Below are 18,232 nucleotides of genomic sequence, written 5' to 3' on the forward strand. Positions count from 1 at the left end.
TCCTTGAGCGTCTTACCCAACCTGGCATAGTCTCCCTTGATCCTCTCTAGCGAGAATCTAGCCGTGTCATTCGTTCCTACATGAAGGATGATCAAAGGGTTCTTACCTGCTCCTCTTAGGATCCTTTTCAACCTCAGGTCCACATCCCGTATTTTAGCGCCCGGTAGACAGCACACCCTTCTGTTCTCCGGATCGGCCCTGGTCACAGGCCTGTCCAACCTTCTCAGTATGGAATCCCCAATCACGTAGACCTGCCTTTGCCTGGGGACAGTGCGGTCCTCTAACCTATCCTCTGTCCCCCCTGGTTGCAAGCTCCTTCCATTCCTATCATTCCTTGTGGTTCCCGTTAAGCCATCCCTTGGCCCACACTTGGTGCTGCCTCCATAGACTCCTCCCCTCTTTCTATCGGACTAGCCGCTCTTCTCTTTTTCCTTGGCCTTCCACCGTCAGCTACCACCTGCTTTACCCCTTCCTCATTCTCCAGACCTTCGAACCTGTTCCTTAGCTCTATTTCTCCCTCACTGGCTCTCCTTTTTCTCGGCCTGCTTCTCACGGTCACATCCTTCCACCGCCCATCTTCCTCATCCGGCGCTCCCCCCTCACTGGCCTTAGCCCCTGCTTCCCCCGTACCCCTGGGCATTCCCCTTCGGTCACTGCTTGCCATTGCTCCATCAGCTGCTCAAACCCCCTTCTATGCTCTACCAGGGTTTCTACCTGCAGCTCTAGGCCTTGGATCTTTTCCTCCAGCAGCTCTATTAGGCGGCACTTCATGCATACATAGTACTGTTCTGGGTCCCTCGCTAGAACCATGTACATACCGCAGCTGCTGCATGCTCTCATCCTCGGTGTATCCTCCGCTGCTTGGCTCATGGCTGCTGCTGTCTCAGCCTCGCTCGGCGTTCTTACCTGGGGAACTCAGGGGACACGGCGCCGCCCCCTTCCACCTCCCCCTGTAAACTCCCACTCAAACTCCCCTATTAGCAGCCCTGTTGACCGGCTCCTGGGCCGCTGCGATCAGCTGTGCCGCTGCCTGGCTGGGCGGACGCTTTTATAGGCCCCCTCCTCCGCCTAGCTCCGCCCCCTAATCAGGGCTCAGCAGTCTGCCCCGACAGAGAGAGACACAAGCACCCCAAAGACAGACGCAAACACAAAATACCTGGCTCCTCCAATGGGAACTCCCACTCAAACTCCCCTGTTAGCAGCCCTGTTGGCCGGCTCCTGGGCCGCTGCGATCACATATAGTGCCACTCCTCCCTCTGTATGACCTGTTCTGTCCTTCCGATATATTTTGTACCCCGGAATGATTGTGTCCCATTGATTTCTCTCAGTCCACCAGGTTTCTGTGATGCCTATTATATCAATATCCTCCTTTATCACAAGGCACTGTAGTTCACCCATCTTATTATTTAGACTTCTGGCATTTGTGTACAAGCACTTTAAAAACTTGTCCCTGTTTATTAGCCTGCCTTTTTCTGATGTGCCAGATTCTTTTTTATGCGACTGTTTATCATCTGATCTGGCCCTTACATTATACTCTTCAGTCCTCTGCTCCTGACTATAACCTGGAGATTCTCTATCATCAGACTCTCCCCTAAGAGAAGTCTGTGTCCGATCCACACGCTCCTCTGCAGCAGTTGGCTTTCCCCCATCTCCTAGTTTAAAAACTGCTCTACAACCTTTTTAATGTTTAGTGCCAGCAGTCTGGTTCCACTTTGGTTTAGGTGGAGCCCATCTCTCCTGTATAGGCTCCTCCCATCCCAGAAGTTTCCCCAGTTCCTTATGAACGTGAACCCCTCCTCTCTACACCATCGTCTCATCCACGCGTTGAGAGTCTGAAGCTCTGCCTGCCTACCTGGCCCTGCTCGTGGAACTGGCAGCATTTCTGAGAATGCCACCATAGAGGTCCTGGATTTCAGTCTCTTCCCTAGCAGCCTAAATTTGACTTCCAGGACATTTCTCCTACCCTTCCCTATGTCATTGGGAAGGGTAGGAGAGATGTCCTGGAAGCCAAATTTAGGCTGCTAGGGAAGAGACTGAAATCCAGGACCTCTATGGTGGCATTCTCAGAAATGCTCCCAGTTCCACGCGCAGGGCCAGGTAGGCAGGCAGAGCTTCAGAGTCTCAATGCTTCTTCAGGGAGTTTCTTGAGCAGATGGTGTAGTTTCCTTTGGTACTCCTCAGTGAGATCAGAGGATAGTGGCCTGTAGAATGTGGTGTTGGAGAGTTGCCTGGCAGCCTCCCGTTCATAATCCAGCCTGTTCATGATGACTACAGCACCTCCTTTGTCAGCCTCCTTTATTATAATGTGTTCTCACCTTTTCATCTAGTGTTGGGAGTGGACCACATCTGCCCTGATTGAATTGACCTCGTTAGCACTTGGTCCTCCGCATAGTTATGTAACACACCCATCTCTGTATGTGTATGTATATCTGCCCACTGAAGTTTCCACTTCATGAAACTGAGAAGTGGGCTCCAGCCCACGAAAGCTTATGCACAAGTAAATTTGTTAGTCTTTAAAATGCCACAAGACTCCTCATTGTTTCCATTGATATGTGTTGATTCCAGCCCAGACACTCTGAGTGGCTCTACATCTCAGATCTCTGGCCTGTTCAGCCTAGTCCCAGTGAGAGAAGCAATTGTTTCCCCCAAAGTAGTAGCGATGCCAAGGGGAACAGTAGAGCGTCCTACTGATAGTTCATTAAAATATTTCAGTAAAGTTCCCCATCTGTCACACCTTCATGGAGAAAATACGGGGTACTAAGGTTCCCTTTGATATAGGGTAGAAAGGCAAAACAAGACCCAATGGCTGGAAGTTAAAACTGAACAAATTCAAATTAAAAATAAGACACAGAATTGTAACACTGTGGGTGATTAATCTTGGAACAAACTACCCAGGGAAGTGGTGAATTGTCCATCTCTTGCTGTCTTCAGATCAAGGGTTGGTGACTTTCTGGAAGATGCTTTAGTCAAATACAAGTTTGGGCTGAGTACAAGGGTAAATGGGTGAGAGTGTTTGGCCCATGGCACAGAGCAGACTAGATGATCTAATGGTTCCCTCTGACTTTAGTCTATGAATACTGGGAAGTGAGCTAATGTAAACGTAACTGATCCATGGACCAGGGCTATGAAAGTCTGACAACCGTGGCACTGTCACTGCGTCCAACTCACTCACCGTCTGGTTTGTTATTTCTCCTGTTCCCCAGACCCAGCTACGATGACGTTGAAGGTTCCCTCATTCTCCCCTGGCTCCACAATGAGCTCTGCTCTGCCCGGCTACATCGCTCTCTGCCTCACTCTACAGGTTCACAGGCTGGTGTCAGGTAGGAGCTCCAGCCTCCTCGCTGGGTTTGCTGCTGTTGGTATTGCTGGTCATTAACATCCATCTCACATCACTGCCTTGTCTTGTAAACCACTGCTCAACGTGCCCACAACCAGCAACATGGAGAAACCACAGGGCACTGCTGGGTCCCCACTAATCATGGTTACTATCTATACATCATCATATCAGGCCTTGACACTACTACTGCTCTGGCTGATTTCTGGCAGCTTCAAACACACAGTACACAGTGAGCACCACTACAGGGCTCACAAACTATTTAAAAAGTCACTTCCAATTCCTAGACACTTCACTGCCAGACCATATATGTTACAAGTCAGACTCTTCGGTGACGAAGGAGTCCTGAATCCTAGACTCTCCAGTTTAGAAGTAACAACCCACATGTCATTCATGCTGCACTGAACACATCTGACTAGGACTCAGAGCTAGACTTCATCTCACAGTGAGGCTGTTTGCTGGCTTTTTCATCCCATGCCTTCCGTGAACCCCTTATAGTGACCCACTCCACCCCCAGGGCTGCCTCCACAGCTACTCGGGCATTTTGGTTCCCTCCTATAGTTTCCATCCTGCTAATTTAACTGGTTCTCTCTGAATGCTGTGTCTCTCCACCGAGATCCCCCACCCCCCACTACCCACCCCTTCCTGTGCAGTTCCACAGTGACTAGCTCTCTGTTTCCTTCACTTTTTTTATCTGCCTCCTTCTCCCCTCCATTATCTGGCCTCTGACTTTACCTTTGAAGCCATCGCCTGTGTAGTGATGATCTGTTTTCACCTTGCCGGCTTTTACATCACCCCTCCTGCAGATGAGGAGGCCCCAGTGCTGGAGCAGCATGAAAAGGCCTGGGTGTATCAAAGAGCCAGTGCCCCAGCACCATTATCCCCAGGGAGCCCATGAGATGTGTTGAGCCCCATTCAGAGATAATAGGGACAGTGTCTAACACTCACATGTGAACTCTGCGTGGCAGATGTTGCAACAACATGTGACATTTTGGGGACTGTTGAATTCACTTTATGAATGTTCTGCATATTTTTGTGTCCCTTTTATCCATGGCCTCTATACATGTCATATGTACCTTTTGCGGGCTGGGGATTGTAATCTATGCCATGGGGGAGGGTTACCCCACCTCCCAGCCCCACACACTCTGTTTCTCTCTTTCACACACACCCTCTCACATTTCCCCCCACACATACTCTGTTTCTCACACTTCCCCCATACACGCTGTCTCTTTCTCACACACTCTAACACACACTGTCTCTCTCTCTCTCTCACATACACACCCTCTCACACTTCCCCCCCACACACTGTCTCTCACACTTCCCCCATACACTCTGTCTCTCAAACTCCCCAACACACACAAACTCTCCCCTCAACACACACTTGTACTACTGTTGTTGTTAATTCTTGGTACTTCCTGTCGAAATGCACAATGCACATATATTTCCTGTAATTTTATTCTTTCAAAGTTCCTTAAGGATAACAGTGCTGCTATTTTATTTATTTATTTATTTTACGTGTCTGTGCATTTCATAATTTTATTTCTCTCTTATGCTTAAATTTAAGTCTTTGAGTAGTGAATTCTAAAATGCCCAACCTGTCCTGGCTGGAGTAATTCTCATTAGTACTTTTATTACCATATTGTGCTTTGCCATTCATTATTTAAAGTGGTACACTCAGATAATAGTATCCTTCTAAAATGTAAATTTAGCTTGTACTCACCTTAGCAGTGCCAGTTTAACAACAACAAATGCTAAACACGTAACTTTAGCCATTGTGCAGATGAAGGTCACTTATTTTCAAATGGCATTTTTAGTTATATCTGTAAAATAACTTAAAATTCATATGAAAATAAAAGCGGTTCCAAGTCTGACACTAATAGTAATGATGGAGTCAAATGTTAGTGAGTCACGTGCATGACTGTGATAGGTAAACATGAACGCAAACACAATTAGAAAACTAAATTCCCATTGGTAATAAAAGAGAAAAAAACTTTTTTAAAATTAAGTAAATACTTTAGTGGAGTGAAGAACAATTGCCTAGAATAGAGTAGATAATGGCAGTAAAAGAGATTGTGTCTGTTAGCGAAAGTAAGCAGATTTTACTTATTTTTATTTATCTCTACTAAAGAGAGAGTACAAAGTATCACACTTGTGTTTCTTATATCTGTGTTAAAACTCCAGAACTGATAGCTCAAGGTTTAGGATTGGGAATATCTTGCTATTTTATCTCCTGAATGTTCTAAATTTATATATCAACATAAAAAGTGGCTTTAATTGGAGTTTGTCTATATTTTTTCTTTCTTTTTATATGTAACCTTTCTGTCAGGTGGAGTCAGCAGCAACCAGGGCCAGGTTCAATATCTATGGGTTCCTCTTCAACAACCCAGAACTGGCTCCATTCCCCACTCAGTAACCTAGGCAAATTACACACCACCCCTGGGTGCCTCTGAGAGACAACGCTTCCCCGCTCACAAGCACAGAATCTGAGTGTAGAAAAGAAACTCAATGAAAGGAGGGGGGAAGTCAGTTGACATTAATTAGGGAAAATGCCACAAGCAGGACACCCACCCCAGAGTGTGTAGGGCAGTGTCTTCTGCTTCATGTTCTTGAATTCCACAACCAAAAGTCCCCTTTCTGAGTCCCTCTCTGCTCCCACACCCCACCCCACCCCACTCCACTCCACTCCACTCACAGTGGTTGTCCTTGGTCAGTGAGGAACCAGGGATCAGAGGTACGTCTGTGTGGGTTAACCTCCCACCCAGGGAAGAAAGCACCTGGCTTGATCTACCATCTGAGCACTTGCTCTGACTAGTTCCCCACCAGCCCCTGATCCTCTTGCCAATCCCCTTCTACCATCTGTGTCTGCTGTGATCTTGGCAGGTCAGTCTCTTGAGGTTTTAGCCAGCTCTTAGTAACTGGAAGCTCTGAGGCTGGGTAGACACACTATCCCACCAGAAGTGATTATCATCATCAGCTCTTTTAAACACTAAATAACAAAAAGCTCCTAATGGAGCCTATTTAGTACTATCTTTGAACCATGAGAAGAAACAAGTTAAACCAGACTATGGACCCTTACAAAGCATCATACCTCATGGCTAAAACACTTGCCCCTATTCCTGCTCTGTTTTCCCAGGAAGATCTGGTATTCCAGTCCCTGGCTTAGCGAGGTCCTTTCAGCTCAGGGTGACCCCTCATTTGGGACAAGTTAAGCACAGTTCTGCTCCCTTCTACTCAGACAATAAAGACAACAACACTGATAACAGCATTTCACTACCCCTGCATTCAGTACTAAAGTGATCTGTAACCCAACACCAGCCACAGTTGATCACTTGGAGATACACAGCTCCTGTCTGCTAGATATTTACACAGAGTAGGTGTGTTCATGTAAATACAGTTTGCTCCTGAAGTCTCTCTCCCTCTCAGCTAGCTGTCAAGGGAGAGTTCATTCAGACCCTGCTTACCTCTAGGAAATAGATACAGTGCTCCTGTCAGCTAATTACTAAGTGTTATATATATATATAAAACAAACCCTAGAGTTTTCAGGTATCTAAGTAGTCCCTGGAATCACAGTTAAAATTACCTCCACTCCCCAAAATCAGAAATGGCACCTCAGTGAGACAGGAATGGCCCAAGGGGCTGTGGGCTTTGGCAAGATGCAGCCCCTGTGCGATAGTGTAAAGCCTGCCTTGAGCTGCAGGCTGAGTGCCAGGCACCAGGAGTCGCAGCAGAAGACAGGGTAGCATTATATCACGCCACCCTTACTTCTGTGCTGCTGCTGGTAGCACTATTGTCTTCAGAGCTGGGCACCCGACCAGCAGCCACCCCTATCAGGCCACCCTACCAGTGCTGGGGCTGAGCTCTAGCACCTCTTTTAATATAATTTAAGCACTGGGGGGGGGGAGGCAGTGGGGCAAGGAGGTGATGGGGAAGTGGGAAGACTGTGGGTGCCAAGAGTGATGGGGGGAGGCACCAAAATACAAGTTTTCCCAAGGCACCATTTTCCCTAAGGCTAGCCCTGAGACCAGGTCAAGAAGCCCAAGAGAACAAAGATTTTTGGTTTAAAAGCTGGATTTGAACTGACCAGAGACCCAAGATCTTGGGCTACAAATTGACATGACCTGTTTACCAAGGGGACAACCTTTACAGAAAGGTTTGAAAGACTTTGAACCCTACCAGTGAGTCCCATGTGCCAGATGAGAATCCTTTGGCACAAGCGTAACGTGTTCAGACCTTTGATTGGTTTATGGTAACTTTTCTCTGTCAGGCTTTTCTCCTTAAATGTTCTCTGCTTTAGAAGAGCTCTTTGGTTATTGGTAGCCACTGGCACATGCTGTTCATAGCCCTGAGAGAGAAAACAAAGCACAGATGCTGGTTTTTGATCAGGCCTGCTGAGAAAACCACAGTGAATTAAGTGGCCTGAAACCCCAGTGTGGAGTAAGAGGGTCCCCTGTTCAGAGAGAGGTGACGGCTGGAGGCCTGAGACCTAAGGAGACATTCCTTGAGCAGACCACAGAGGGGTCAGAGGTGCAGTTACCTCAAGCCTGTGACTCTCTGAACTCACAGATGTGCCTAGGGCACTACATGGGGCATGGTGTTCACTTCTAACCCAGGGTGCTCTCTTACTGTGAGTCTTACTGCTGAGTTAATGCTACCCCCAGCCCCTCACCGATTTAATTTCCATTTTCCTTTGTACATTTCACAGCACAGTTCATAGTGACTGGACCTGATCATCCAGTCATTGCCTCTCTAGGTGAGGAGGCCGTCCTGTCCTGCCACCTCTCCCCCAGGATGAGCGCTGAGAACATGGAGGTGAGATGGTTCCGATCCAAGTACTCTGAAGTCGTGCACCTGTACCGTGGTGGGCGGGATCAGTATGGAGAGCAGATGCTGGAATATCAAGGAAGAACTGAGCTCTTGAAAGATGACATCACCAATGGGAGAGTTTCCCTGAGAATACGCAATATTCAACCCTCCGACGATGGGCAGTACACATGTTATTTTCAGTCCAGTGTCTCTTATGAAGAAGATTTATTGGAACTGCAGGTGGCAGGTCAGTAATTTCTTCTGATACTTTGACGTCTTCAACAGGGTAATAAGTGGAGTCTGAGGGTTCATTGTGAGATAACAGTGGACTTTTCTTGTTATAGTGGGTCAGTAGCTCTGCTCTGATTAAGATTTGTTCTAGTTCACTGTTTAACAGCTGCTTTTTTTCTAAGGCTCTAAAATTCACACTCAGATTGCCTTGAAAATTTCTGTGACTCGTCGGAGTCTGGGGTTAGTGGCCTAAATTTGAGGTCATTAGAGCAGCGATTCTCCACCAGTGGTACATGTACCCCTGGGGGTATGCAGAGATCTCCCAGGTTGTACATCAGTTTATCTAGATATTTGCCTAGTTTTACAACAGACTACATAAAAGGCACCGGTAAAGTCAGTACGAACTAAAATTTCATACAGACAATGACTTGTTTATATTGCTCTAAACGCTATACACTGAAATGTAAGTTCAATATTTATATTCCGATTGATTCATTTTATAATTATGTGGAAAAAATAAGAAGTCAGCAATTTTTCGGTAATAGTGACTGTGACACTTGTATTTTTATGTCTGATTTTGTAAGCAGGTACTTTTTAAGGGAGGTGAAACTTTGGAGGTAGCAAGACAAATCAGACACCTGAAAGGTTAAGAGCCACTGCACTTCTGCTGACACAGCCTACCAACCTTGGCAGTGCAATGAGACACCTATGTGATCCGTCTCGTCATATCACAGTGACCTGCTCTAACTAACCCCTCCCCCAGTCAGTACAACGACTCCGAACATGGGGAAGGCAGTGGGAGTGCAGGCGGAGCGATGCTGGAATCCAAATCCGAGAAACACCAGAAATGGCACCTTCCTCATGCCTGTTTATCATGGCACCACCCTCACTGAACTGCTCCCTGTGCCTATTGCCAGTCCCAGGAGGCAGAGTTAAGGTTGCAGAGCAGGGGATCTGTGTGCCGTTACTGTGTATCTCTTGGGTTTCAGGAATGTATGTTTAGCTGCTCTCTGCATTTGGAAAGGCACAAGGCCCTGCTGGAAAACTGTAATTCTGCGTTGGGAAGTACTTTGTGTGAATTAATACATAACTGTAGAGCCCTCATGGCCAGGATGGAGTCTGCTCTGCAGGGTGGCTCTGACCAAGAACAGGCACACACTGGAGCACAGCGGGGTAACTCCCTTCCACCCCAGGGGCACCTGTTCCAAACCTCACCGGTGTAAATACACACACACCAGAATAGATCAGTGAGTATAGGAAAGTGGACATATTTATTTTGCAGAGGGATGAAAGTAGAAAAACAACAGGGGGAAAATATGTGCGCACTGGTAAAACAGGTTACAGTCAATCCAAGGACCCATGGGTCTAGTGGTACCACAATAAAAATGGGAGATGCCAAGCACAGTACCATAGGACAGACACCGAGCTCTGTGTCTACACTCAGAGTTCAGGAGTCCTGGCCTGAGTTCCCGTGCAGCAGTGAGTCTGGGGGGCTCCTGGTTGTCTTTGACACCAGTGAATTTTGCACAGTAAACCCCTCCAGTGCCCTCTTCTGCTACTCTCTGCAAAGCCCCACAGAGCAACAACCTCCCCACTTACCTGGCTAACAGCCTCCTACCTTAATCCCAATGCAAAGTCACAAGCCCCAGTACTCACAGCCCCATACAGCTCTGGGTGACAGCAAAACTGGGTCTGGCTCTGGTTTGTCCTTATCAGGTGATTCCTCCCTGGCACAGTGCTCCTCCTGGCTCCCATCCTGGGATGTCCCCAGCCAGCCACTTTGTACCTCCTAGGCTTTGGGCAGGTTCTCAGCTGCTTCACTAGGTGAGGGTCTGCTCACTGTAGACTTCTTTTCAGGAGGTACAGACGCACACACACCCTCTTGCTCTCCCTTTCTCCACTCTCCTTCTCTTGAAGCACCCAGGAATTCCTCTGCCCAAGGGGATCACAAATGTTTGTAAAATTATCTTTGTAACTAAGTGGAAGTAGTGGAAGACTTTAGCCTCCCTGCCCACTCCTTCCAACGGTTCTTCTGATCCAATCCTTTTTCCTTTGTGTACCTGCGAATCCCCAGCTAGTTGGAATCAATGAGCTGTTAAAAGGGAACAACAACAGAAGCATGGAGGGTTACACAGAATTTTCACATCAGGCCTTTTAACCTCAGTCCTTGTCTGTGGCTCTTGGGCATTTCCTATGAGTCTGTCAGACCAAAGCCGTGTGAGTCACACCCCTTCTGGGTGAGCACTCCGTAGCCTGTTGTCTTCTAGTCAAGAATCCCATATGGGGAAGGCTCCAGACACTGGTAGCTTCTTTGTCTCTCTTTGTAGGTCATTTTCCTTTCTTGGTTGGTCTGTGTGAAATTTCCAAACAGCCTAAGGGCCTCTCTGCACATACACACTGACCCTGCAATAATGAATCTCTTTGAATTCACACTTTTGATTAAGGTACAAGACTCTTGTTTCAATTAAGATAATTTTATTTCAGTTTAGCTCATCAATAATAAACTCCCCAATTGTGATCTGGAGTGAGAGGTGTTACCTTAACCCTACATTTCCTTGTTGAGTGTTTGTGTTTCTGTTTTGCTGAGTTTATTTCCTGTTTTCTGCTGTTCACGTCTTTATTCTGGAAGGCTACATGGCACTGCCAAGCAACCCAAACTCCCCTATAACAAGGGTTTTTTATTTGCGAATTAATTTAAAGTTTGTCTACACATACATGGGCACTAGTTTTGATGAACTAGTGCAAAGCTCTGTGTGGACACTCCTAAAAGAGTTTGGAAAGGGCTTATATTGATTTAGCTTGAGTCAATTCCTTCTTGATTTAAGAGTGTCCACACAGGGATCTATACTTGATTAACTAAACCAGTTTAACTAAAGTGGAGCAAATTTGTGCATAGAACGGCCCTGACATTAATATTAATTTTACTGTAGAAGCTTCTACAGAACCAGACTAACACAGCTACCTCTCTGATATTAATTTTACTGTTTATCAAATATTAATCTGACCAGATTAACTGACCAGCCACACTCATGGACTCACATTTGATTATTAGTTTAACAGAAAATGGCTTTCGATAGTGTAATAAAGCTTTTGGCTTGTTACTGGGCACTGTAGGATTATCACAAGTTCATTTATTTCTTCTGTAGGTTTGGGCTCTGATCCTGTCATCTCTGTGGAGGGACATCAGGATGGAGGGATCCGGGTGGTGTGTCGATCATCCAGATGGTACCCAGAGCCCGAGGCTCAGTGGAGAGATCTCCAGGGGAAGATCTTACCATCAGCCTCTAAAGAAATAACCCCAGAGGCAGATGAGCTGTTTCAAACAGAGATTGCTATTGTTATACCAGAAGAGTCTAACCAGAAAGTGTCCTGCTGTGTCAGGAACCTCCGACTCAACCAGAAGAGAGAGTCAGCAATTTCAGTAGCAGGTCAGTGCCCGTCCATGCCACATCTGTATAGACTGAGATGCTGCAGACATGGGTAGAGAGTATTTATCATTGTGTCTCCTGTTCATTGGCCTGAACCTTCAAGGTGCTGAGCACGTCTTGGAACATAACATAAGAACATAAGAAAGGCCGTACCGGGTCAGACCAAAGGTCCATCTAGCCCAGTATCTGTCTACCGACAGTGGCCAATGCCAGATGCCCCAGAGGGAGTGAACCTAACAGGCAATGATCAAATGATCTCTCTCCTGCCATCCATCTCCATCCTCTGACGAACAGATGCTAGGGACACCATTCTTACCCATCCTGGCTAATAGCCATTTATGGACTTAGCCACCATGAATTTATCCAGTCCCCTTTTAAACATTGTTATAGTCCTAGCCTTCACAACCTCCTCAGGTAAGGAGTTCCACAAGTTGACTGTGCGCTGCGTGAAGAAGAACTTCCTTTTATTTGTTTTAAACCTGCTGCCTATTAATTTCATTTGGTGACCCCTAGTTCTTGTATTATGAAAGTCCTGAGCAACCTCAGTTCTCTTTGCATATGTCTACACTGCAATTAGACATCTACTGGTGGCCTGTGCCAGCTGGCTCAGGCTAAGGGGCTCAGACTAAGGGGCTGTTAAATGGCAGTGTAGACATTCAGGTTCAGGCTGGAGACCAGGCTTTAGGACCCTGTGAGGGTCTGTACAAGAGTTCACTGGGGCTCGACCCTCTCCGGGGCAGAGGGGAGCCTCGCCGGCTCACTACACCCCGATGGGTCTGGGGGATTAGTCCGGCCCGGGGTCTCCCTTGGTAGCCCTTGCGGGAGTCCGCTGAAATGTGGTTAGTCTGGCCCTGGCTCCGGCGGGCAACAACCACTGAGTCAGGAGGCTCAGGCCGGGCTGAGCCGCAACAACAGTTACAAGCCCCAGCCCTAGGTCAGGGCGAGGCAACAACCACTGAGTCAGGAGGCTCAGGCCCTCAGGCAGGGCTGAGCCATAACAACAGTCACAGGGCCCAGCCCTAGGTCAGGGCAAGGCAACAAACGCTGAGTCAGGGGTGCTCAGGCCCTCAGGCAGGGCTGAGCAGGGATAATAGGCTTCGGCCTCCTCAGGCCAGGGAGAGGGGAGACAGGCCCTCCCACTCCACTGCGGCCCAGCCCGGGGCCCTAGCAGAGGCTGAAGATCCGCTGCTTAGTCAGTGGGGATCCTGGCCGCAACACACTGACATAGGCTCTGGTAATGTTGCAACCAGACTGGGGTCAGCTGCCCCTGGGCTACTTCCATACTCCCTCTCGAGCCCTACCTGGGTCCTGGCGTTGGCTTCGGGGGGGGGGGGGGCGGGGTCCAGAAGCATGGGTTCATTGGGCCAGGGGTTGGTCGGCACATCCAGCAGCTCCTCCGGATAGCGGGCATGGGGTAGCTCTGGCCAGTCTGGGCAGCCACCTTGGGCCGCAGGAGCTTCCCAGTCTCGGGCTCCCCTAGGGACATCTGCTCTCTCCTGTTACTGGGCTCCTACTGAGCTCTGAGGGCTGGCCTTTACAGTTCCGGGTCGCCGCCTGACCCTTTGAGGGGTGGGCTCAGAGTTCCCTAGCTCCGTCCACTCTGACCTCTGGTGGGCTTTTCCTTCTCCGGGGCAGAGGGGAGCCACACCGCCTCACTACAGGGTCCCAGAACTCGGGCTTCAGCCTAAGCCCATCTACACTGCCATTAAACAGCCCCTTAGCCTGAGCCAAGCGCACCTGAGTTAGTTGGCACAGGCCAGCTGCAGGTGTCTAATTGCAATATAGACATAAACTTTGACTCCAGTAGCAGCTGAGGGTGTTTAGCACCTTGCAGGCTGGGACATCATTGGCCACATTTTCAGAATAGCTCATTACCCAGCTGTGATTGGTCAGACCCCCTTGGGATGCCACCTGATATGTTGGGATGCCACTGAGTCAGTCTATTCTACCAGCCTGGGTCCCCTTTACCTGGTCTTGCTGGGCCAGGCTCACAAGCCTCTTCCAGCCAAGCACACAGGCAGGGCCATGTCCTGCTGCAGAACAATACAGATACTGAGATCAGCTATGGGAAGACTCAGCTTAAGGGACTTGCCACAGCCCCAGGTGTTCATCTCCCTTGGAGTGCAAACCCAGATTTATATGAAATTCACTCCTTCCCTCAATGTGGAGGAAGGTATGCACACACACACACACACACACCCCTTGAAATTATATAAACTGGATTATATTATAAACAAGAAATATGTTTACTAACTACAAGAGATGGATTTTAAGAGGTTAAAGAGGTAGCAAACAGAACAAAACAGATTACTAAGAAAATAAAGCAAAGCACACACACTAAGCTAGATTGACTAAAGAAAATGGTTACATATAACAATTCCTTACTCTAGATAGTGGTTAGTTTTAGGTCGATTCCTTCACAGACCAGATATCTTTCCAGCCCAAGTCAAGCAGTTCTTGTTTCCAGGTGTTTTTCAGTGTCTCTTTGGGTGGGAAAGCAGAGGAGAAATGAACTGAAGACCTTGATTGTTTCCATCTTCCACCTTATGTAGGATTGCCATAAGGTGGGAATCCTTTGTTTGATTCCCCCAACTCCCAGTGGAAAAGTTCAGCAGTCCAAAATGGAGGTTAGTATCAGGTGACCAGGTCACCTGACTCTGTAGCATCACAGCATCCATGAGTTAGTGGTACTATGGAGTGTCTGCAGGAAGGCCAAGCCTTTTCACAGTCCATTGTCTTCACTGATTGGTCATCAGCCCTGTCTGGCTTCTCCGTTGTTGTACCTGAAGTGTTAGCAGTGGGTGTCACTCAAAGTAATATAGTTGGAATACAGATACATAGTCAATATTCCTAACTTCAGATACAAAAAAGATGCATGGATGCAAATGGGATAATCACATTCAGTAAATCACAACATTTTAAATGATACCTTACTTGCATAAAGTACACAGTAATGTCATATCCATATCATAAGCGTATTTTCAAAAACAATATGAAGTCTAATGTCACACCAGCAATCATCATACTTCTCAGGAAGGGTGGGGGAGGGAATTCTTTTTGTTCTTGTGGTGTAGTGAGGGCTGTGTTGGTATTGCAAGTTGTCACTTTAAGAGACGGGTGTTTGCCAGGTGCTGTTTGCAGAACAGAGGGCTCTGTAAAAATGCAAAATCAGAGCTTGTCTTCAGGAACAGTTAGTTTGTGGCAAGCTAGGGTGTAAATCTGGTGCACACTAATTGTCTGTGTGGCCCCTGCTACGTGCACTCATAATTCCATAGTGTGCTTTGATCTGCCCCACTTTGAAATGGGAACAGATCTACGTACACCAGGGAACTTTCAGTGCACGGCAGCAGGGTGCACACAGCAGGCTAGTGCAAGGTGGATTTACACCCCAGCCTGCCGGGCACTAACTGTTCCTATAGCCAAGCCAACGTAAAGCAAGGTGCCCACTGCCTTAGGGAGCAGCCCCTCTCTGGTTTGGGTTCTTGTGTGTTATGGTTCTGGATTCTAAGAAGTAAAGTCCTGTTTATGACATGCCCTAGGGTACAGTCTGGACTGTTGAACTGCTGTGTCCCTTTAACTCTCCAGCCCAGGATGCCTGTTCCATGGCTTTGCTAGTGGAAAGCAGCCTCTCTGGGCTCTGCTCACACACAGCCATTAGCATGTAAAGTCACTCCCAGCAAAGATACATGAATGCTTTCCCAGCCACTTATGAACTACATAACATACAGGGTAACACTCAGAAATTCCCCAGCCTTGTACCTGGAAATGTGTATCCTGTCATGTCCAGCACATTACTGAACAATCTTTAATAGCACTGCTCTACAGCCAAAATGCTTCTGAAATAAATGTAGTCAAACTTTACTAATTCTGGGTCACTGAGAACAAAAATGATGCTTAAAATTGTTGATTGGCTCTAGTTTTCAAGTTATGTTATTGGGTCAGTATATACGACCCTTGACTTGGGAATAGCGGAGGATAAGTGAGTTATAAAGGGAAGGGATCTCAATTTAAACCAGAAATGACTAAAATACATCTTTGACTGGATCTATGAATAAATCTATGACTGGGTTTGGACAGTACTTGCTTTTTAGGCAAAACAATGAATGATGCAATCTGAAGCTGGTATTGCATCATACATGATATGAATTGCATAATGTTATTCCTAGAAGTCATGGATGATGCAATCATAACGAAGCTTACATCACTCTGCTGAACAAATTGCCCTATATCAGCTCTAGAAATCATACAGTGTCGTGCTCTCTTATTTGTCAGTGTTTGATTTTGCAAAGGGACACATTTCTGTTTAGCCAAAGTGAGCAGAGATGCCTCATACTTGTGTGAACAGTGCAGATAACTTCTGCTATGTTTGTGGTGAAGTGACTTTTGCATCACAAAAGTGCAGTATAACCACTATGGTTAAGAAAGTCTATCACCTTTATTTTGGCTGCAAAATTGGAGATCAGGACAAGAGGTGGGCCCCACACATATGCTGCAACACTTGTGCAACAAATCTTCGCCAGTGGTTGAACAGGAAAAGGAAATCTATGCCTTTTGCAGTGCCAATGATTTGGAGAGAGCCAACAGATCATACCAGCAATTGTTACTTCTGCATGGTGCCTCCAGTTGGGAAAGGTGTGTCAAAGAAGAAAAAGTGGACTGTCCATTATCCAAACATTCCATCAGCTATACGCCCAGTACCCCACGGAGAAGGACTGCTGGTTCCTGATGCACCAGAATCATTCTCACTTGAGTCAGACGAGGAAGAGGATGAAACTTCTGGTCCTGAACCATCAATGTCACAGGACCCACATTTTCTCCCATCCTCCTCCTCTGAACCACACCTCATAACACAAGGTGAACTGAATGACCTTGTCAGGGATTTGGAACTACCCAAGAGTAAGGCAGAGCTGTTGGGCTCCAGACTACAGCAGTGGAATCTCCTGGCAGGTGATGTTAGGGTTTCCATGTTCCGTGACCGTCAAAAGGATCTTGTCCCATTCGTCTTCATGGAAGGTGATCTTGTAGCCTGCAACAACATCGATGGTGTGATGGCAGCCCTCAACATCGTTCACGATCCAGATGAGTGGAGACTGTTCATTGATTCGACACTGCTAGATTCTCGCTAGAAAGGATCAAGGGAGACTATGCCAGGTTGGGTAAGACGCTCAAGGAAATTGAGGCTCAGGTGATCTTCAGTGGGATTCTACCTGTCCCTAGGGAAGGGTGCCAAAGGGGTGAGAGGATCGTGACGATTAATAGTTGGCTGAGGGAGTGGTGTTACAAGGAGGGCTTTGGGATGTATGGGCACTGGGAGGCTTTTGGGGACAGACAACTGTTCTCAAGGGATGGGCTCCACCTAAGTAGGGAAGGAAGTAGACTTCTAGGAGGGAGGCTGGCTCATCTGATTAAAAGAGCTTTAAACTAGACACTGGGGGGAGACGGTTGGGAGAGGTCCTGGTGCTCTCCACGCCAAATTTATACATTGGGAGTGAGAACAACAGGATAACAACAGATATAGCCAGAGGGGGGCAGTTACGTGTAAGGAAGAGGAGGGGGACGGATACTAGATCTATAAGTCATACTGGAAGTACTGTGTCCCTACCGAGTTGGGTGAAAAGAGTGAGAGGAGCCCAACAGGAAAAATTAGGATGTTTGTTCACCAATGCGAGAAGCTTAGGTAACAAAATGGAGGAACTGGAGCTCCTGGTCCGGGAATTGAAATCGGATATCGTAGGAATAACCGAAACATGGTGGAACGGTAGCCATGACTGGAGTACAGGTATGGAAGGGTATGTGCTGTTTAGGAAAGACCGATGCAAAGGTAAAGGTGGGGGAGTAGCACTGTATATCAATAATGAGGTGAAATGTAATGAGGTAACTAGCAATGCAATGGATAATACAGAGTCTGTTTGGGCAATGGTCACATTGGGGAAGAAAACTACCAGAGCCTCACCCGGGATAGTGATTGGGGTGTGCTATAGACCGCCGGGATCTAGCTTAGAGATGGATAGAGAGCTCTTTAATGTTTTTAAGGAGGTAAACACTAATAGGAACTGCTTGATCATGGGGGACTTTAACTTCCCGGATATAGATTGGGAAACAAATGCTAGTAATAATAATAGGGCTCAGCTTTTCCTAGACGTGATAGCTAATGAATTCCTTCATCAAGTGGTTGCTGAACCGACGAGGGGGGATGCCATTTTAGATTTGATTTTGGTAAGTAACGAGGACCTTGTTGAGGAAATTGTTGTAGGGGACAACCTTGGCTCGAGTGATCATGAGCTAATTCGTTTCCAAATAAATGGGAGGATAATCAATAGTGCATCTGAGACTAGGGTGTACGATTTCAAAAGGGCTAACTTTACTAAATTAAGGCGACTAGTTAGGGAAGTGGACTGGGCTAACATATTTAGGGATCTAGGGGCAGATGACGCCT

General features: G+C 47.2%; 1 protein-coding gene across 1 annotated transcript in view; it reads left to right on the forward strand.

The window, feature by feature from the left end:
• Positions 1–3,214: 3,214 nt before the first annotated feature.
• Positions 3,215–18,232, forward strand: part of LOC120383108 (butyrophilin subfamily 1 member A1-like) — a 52,756-nt gene continuing 37,738 nt past the window's right edge. The window contains exons 1-3 of the mRNA XM_039500734.1: positions 3,215–3,320; positions 8,037–8,384; positions 11,515–11,796. Coding sequence (XP_039356668.1) covers positions 3,215–3,320; positions 8,037–8,384; positions 11,515–11,796 — 736 coding nt within the window. The remainder of the gene's footprint in view (positions 3,321–8,036; positions 8,385–11,514; positions 11,797–18,232) is intronic.

Source organism: Mauremys reevesii, linkage group 15, assembly GCF_016161935.1.
Source record: "Mauremys reevesii isolate NIE-2019 linkage group 15, ASM1616193v1, whole genome shotgun sequence".
NCBI lineage: Eukaryota > Metazoa > Chordata > Testudines > Geoemydidae > Mauremys > Mauremys reevesii.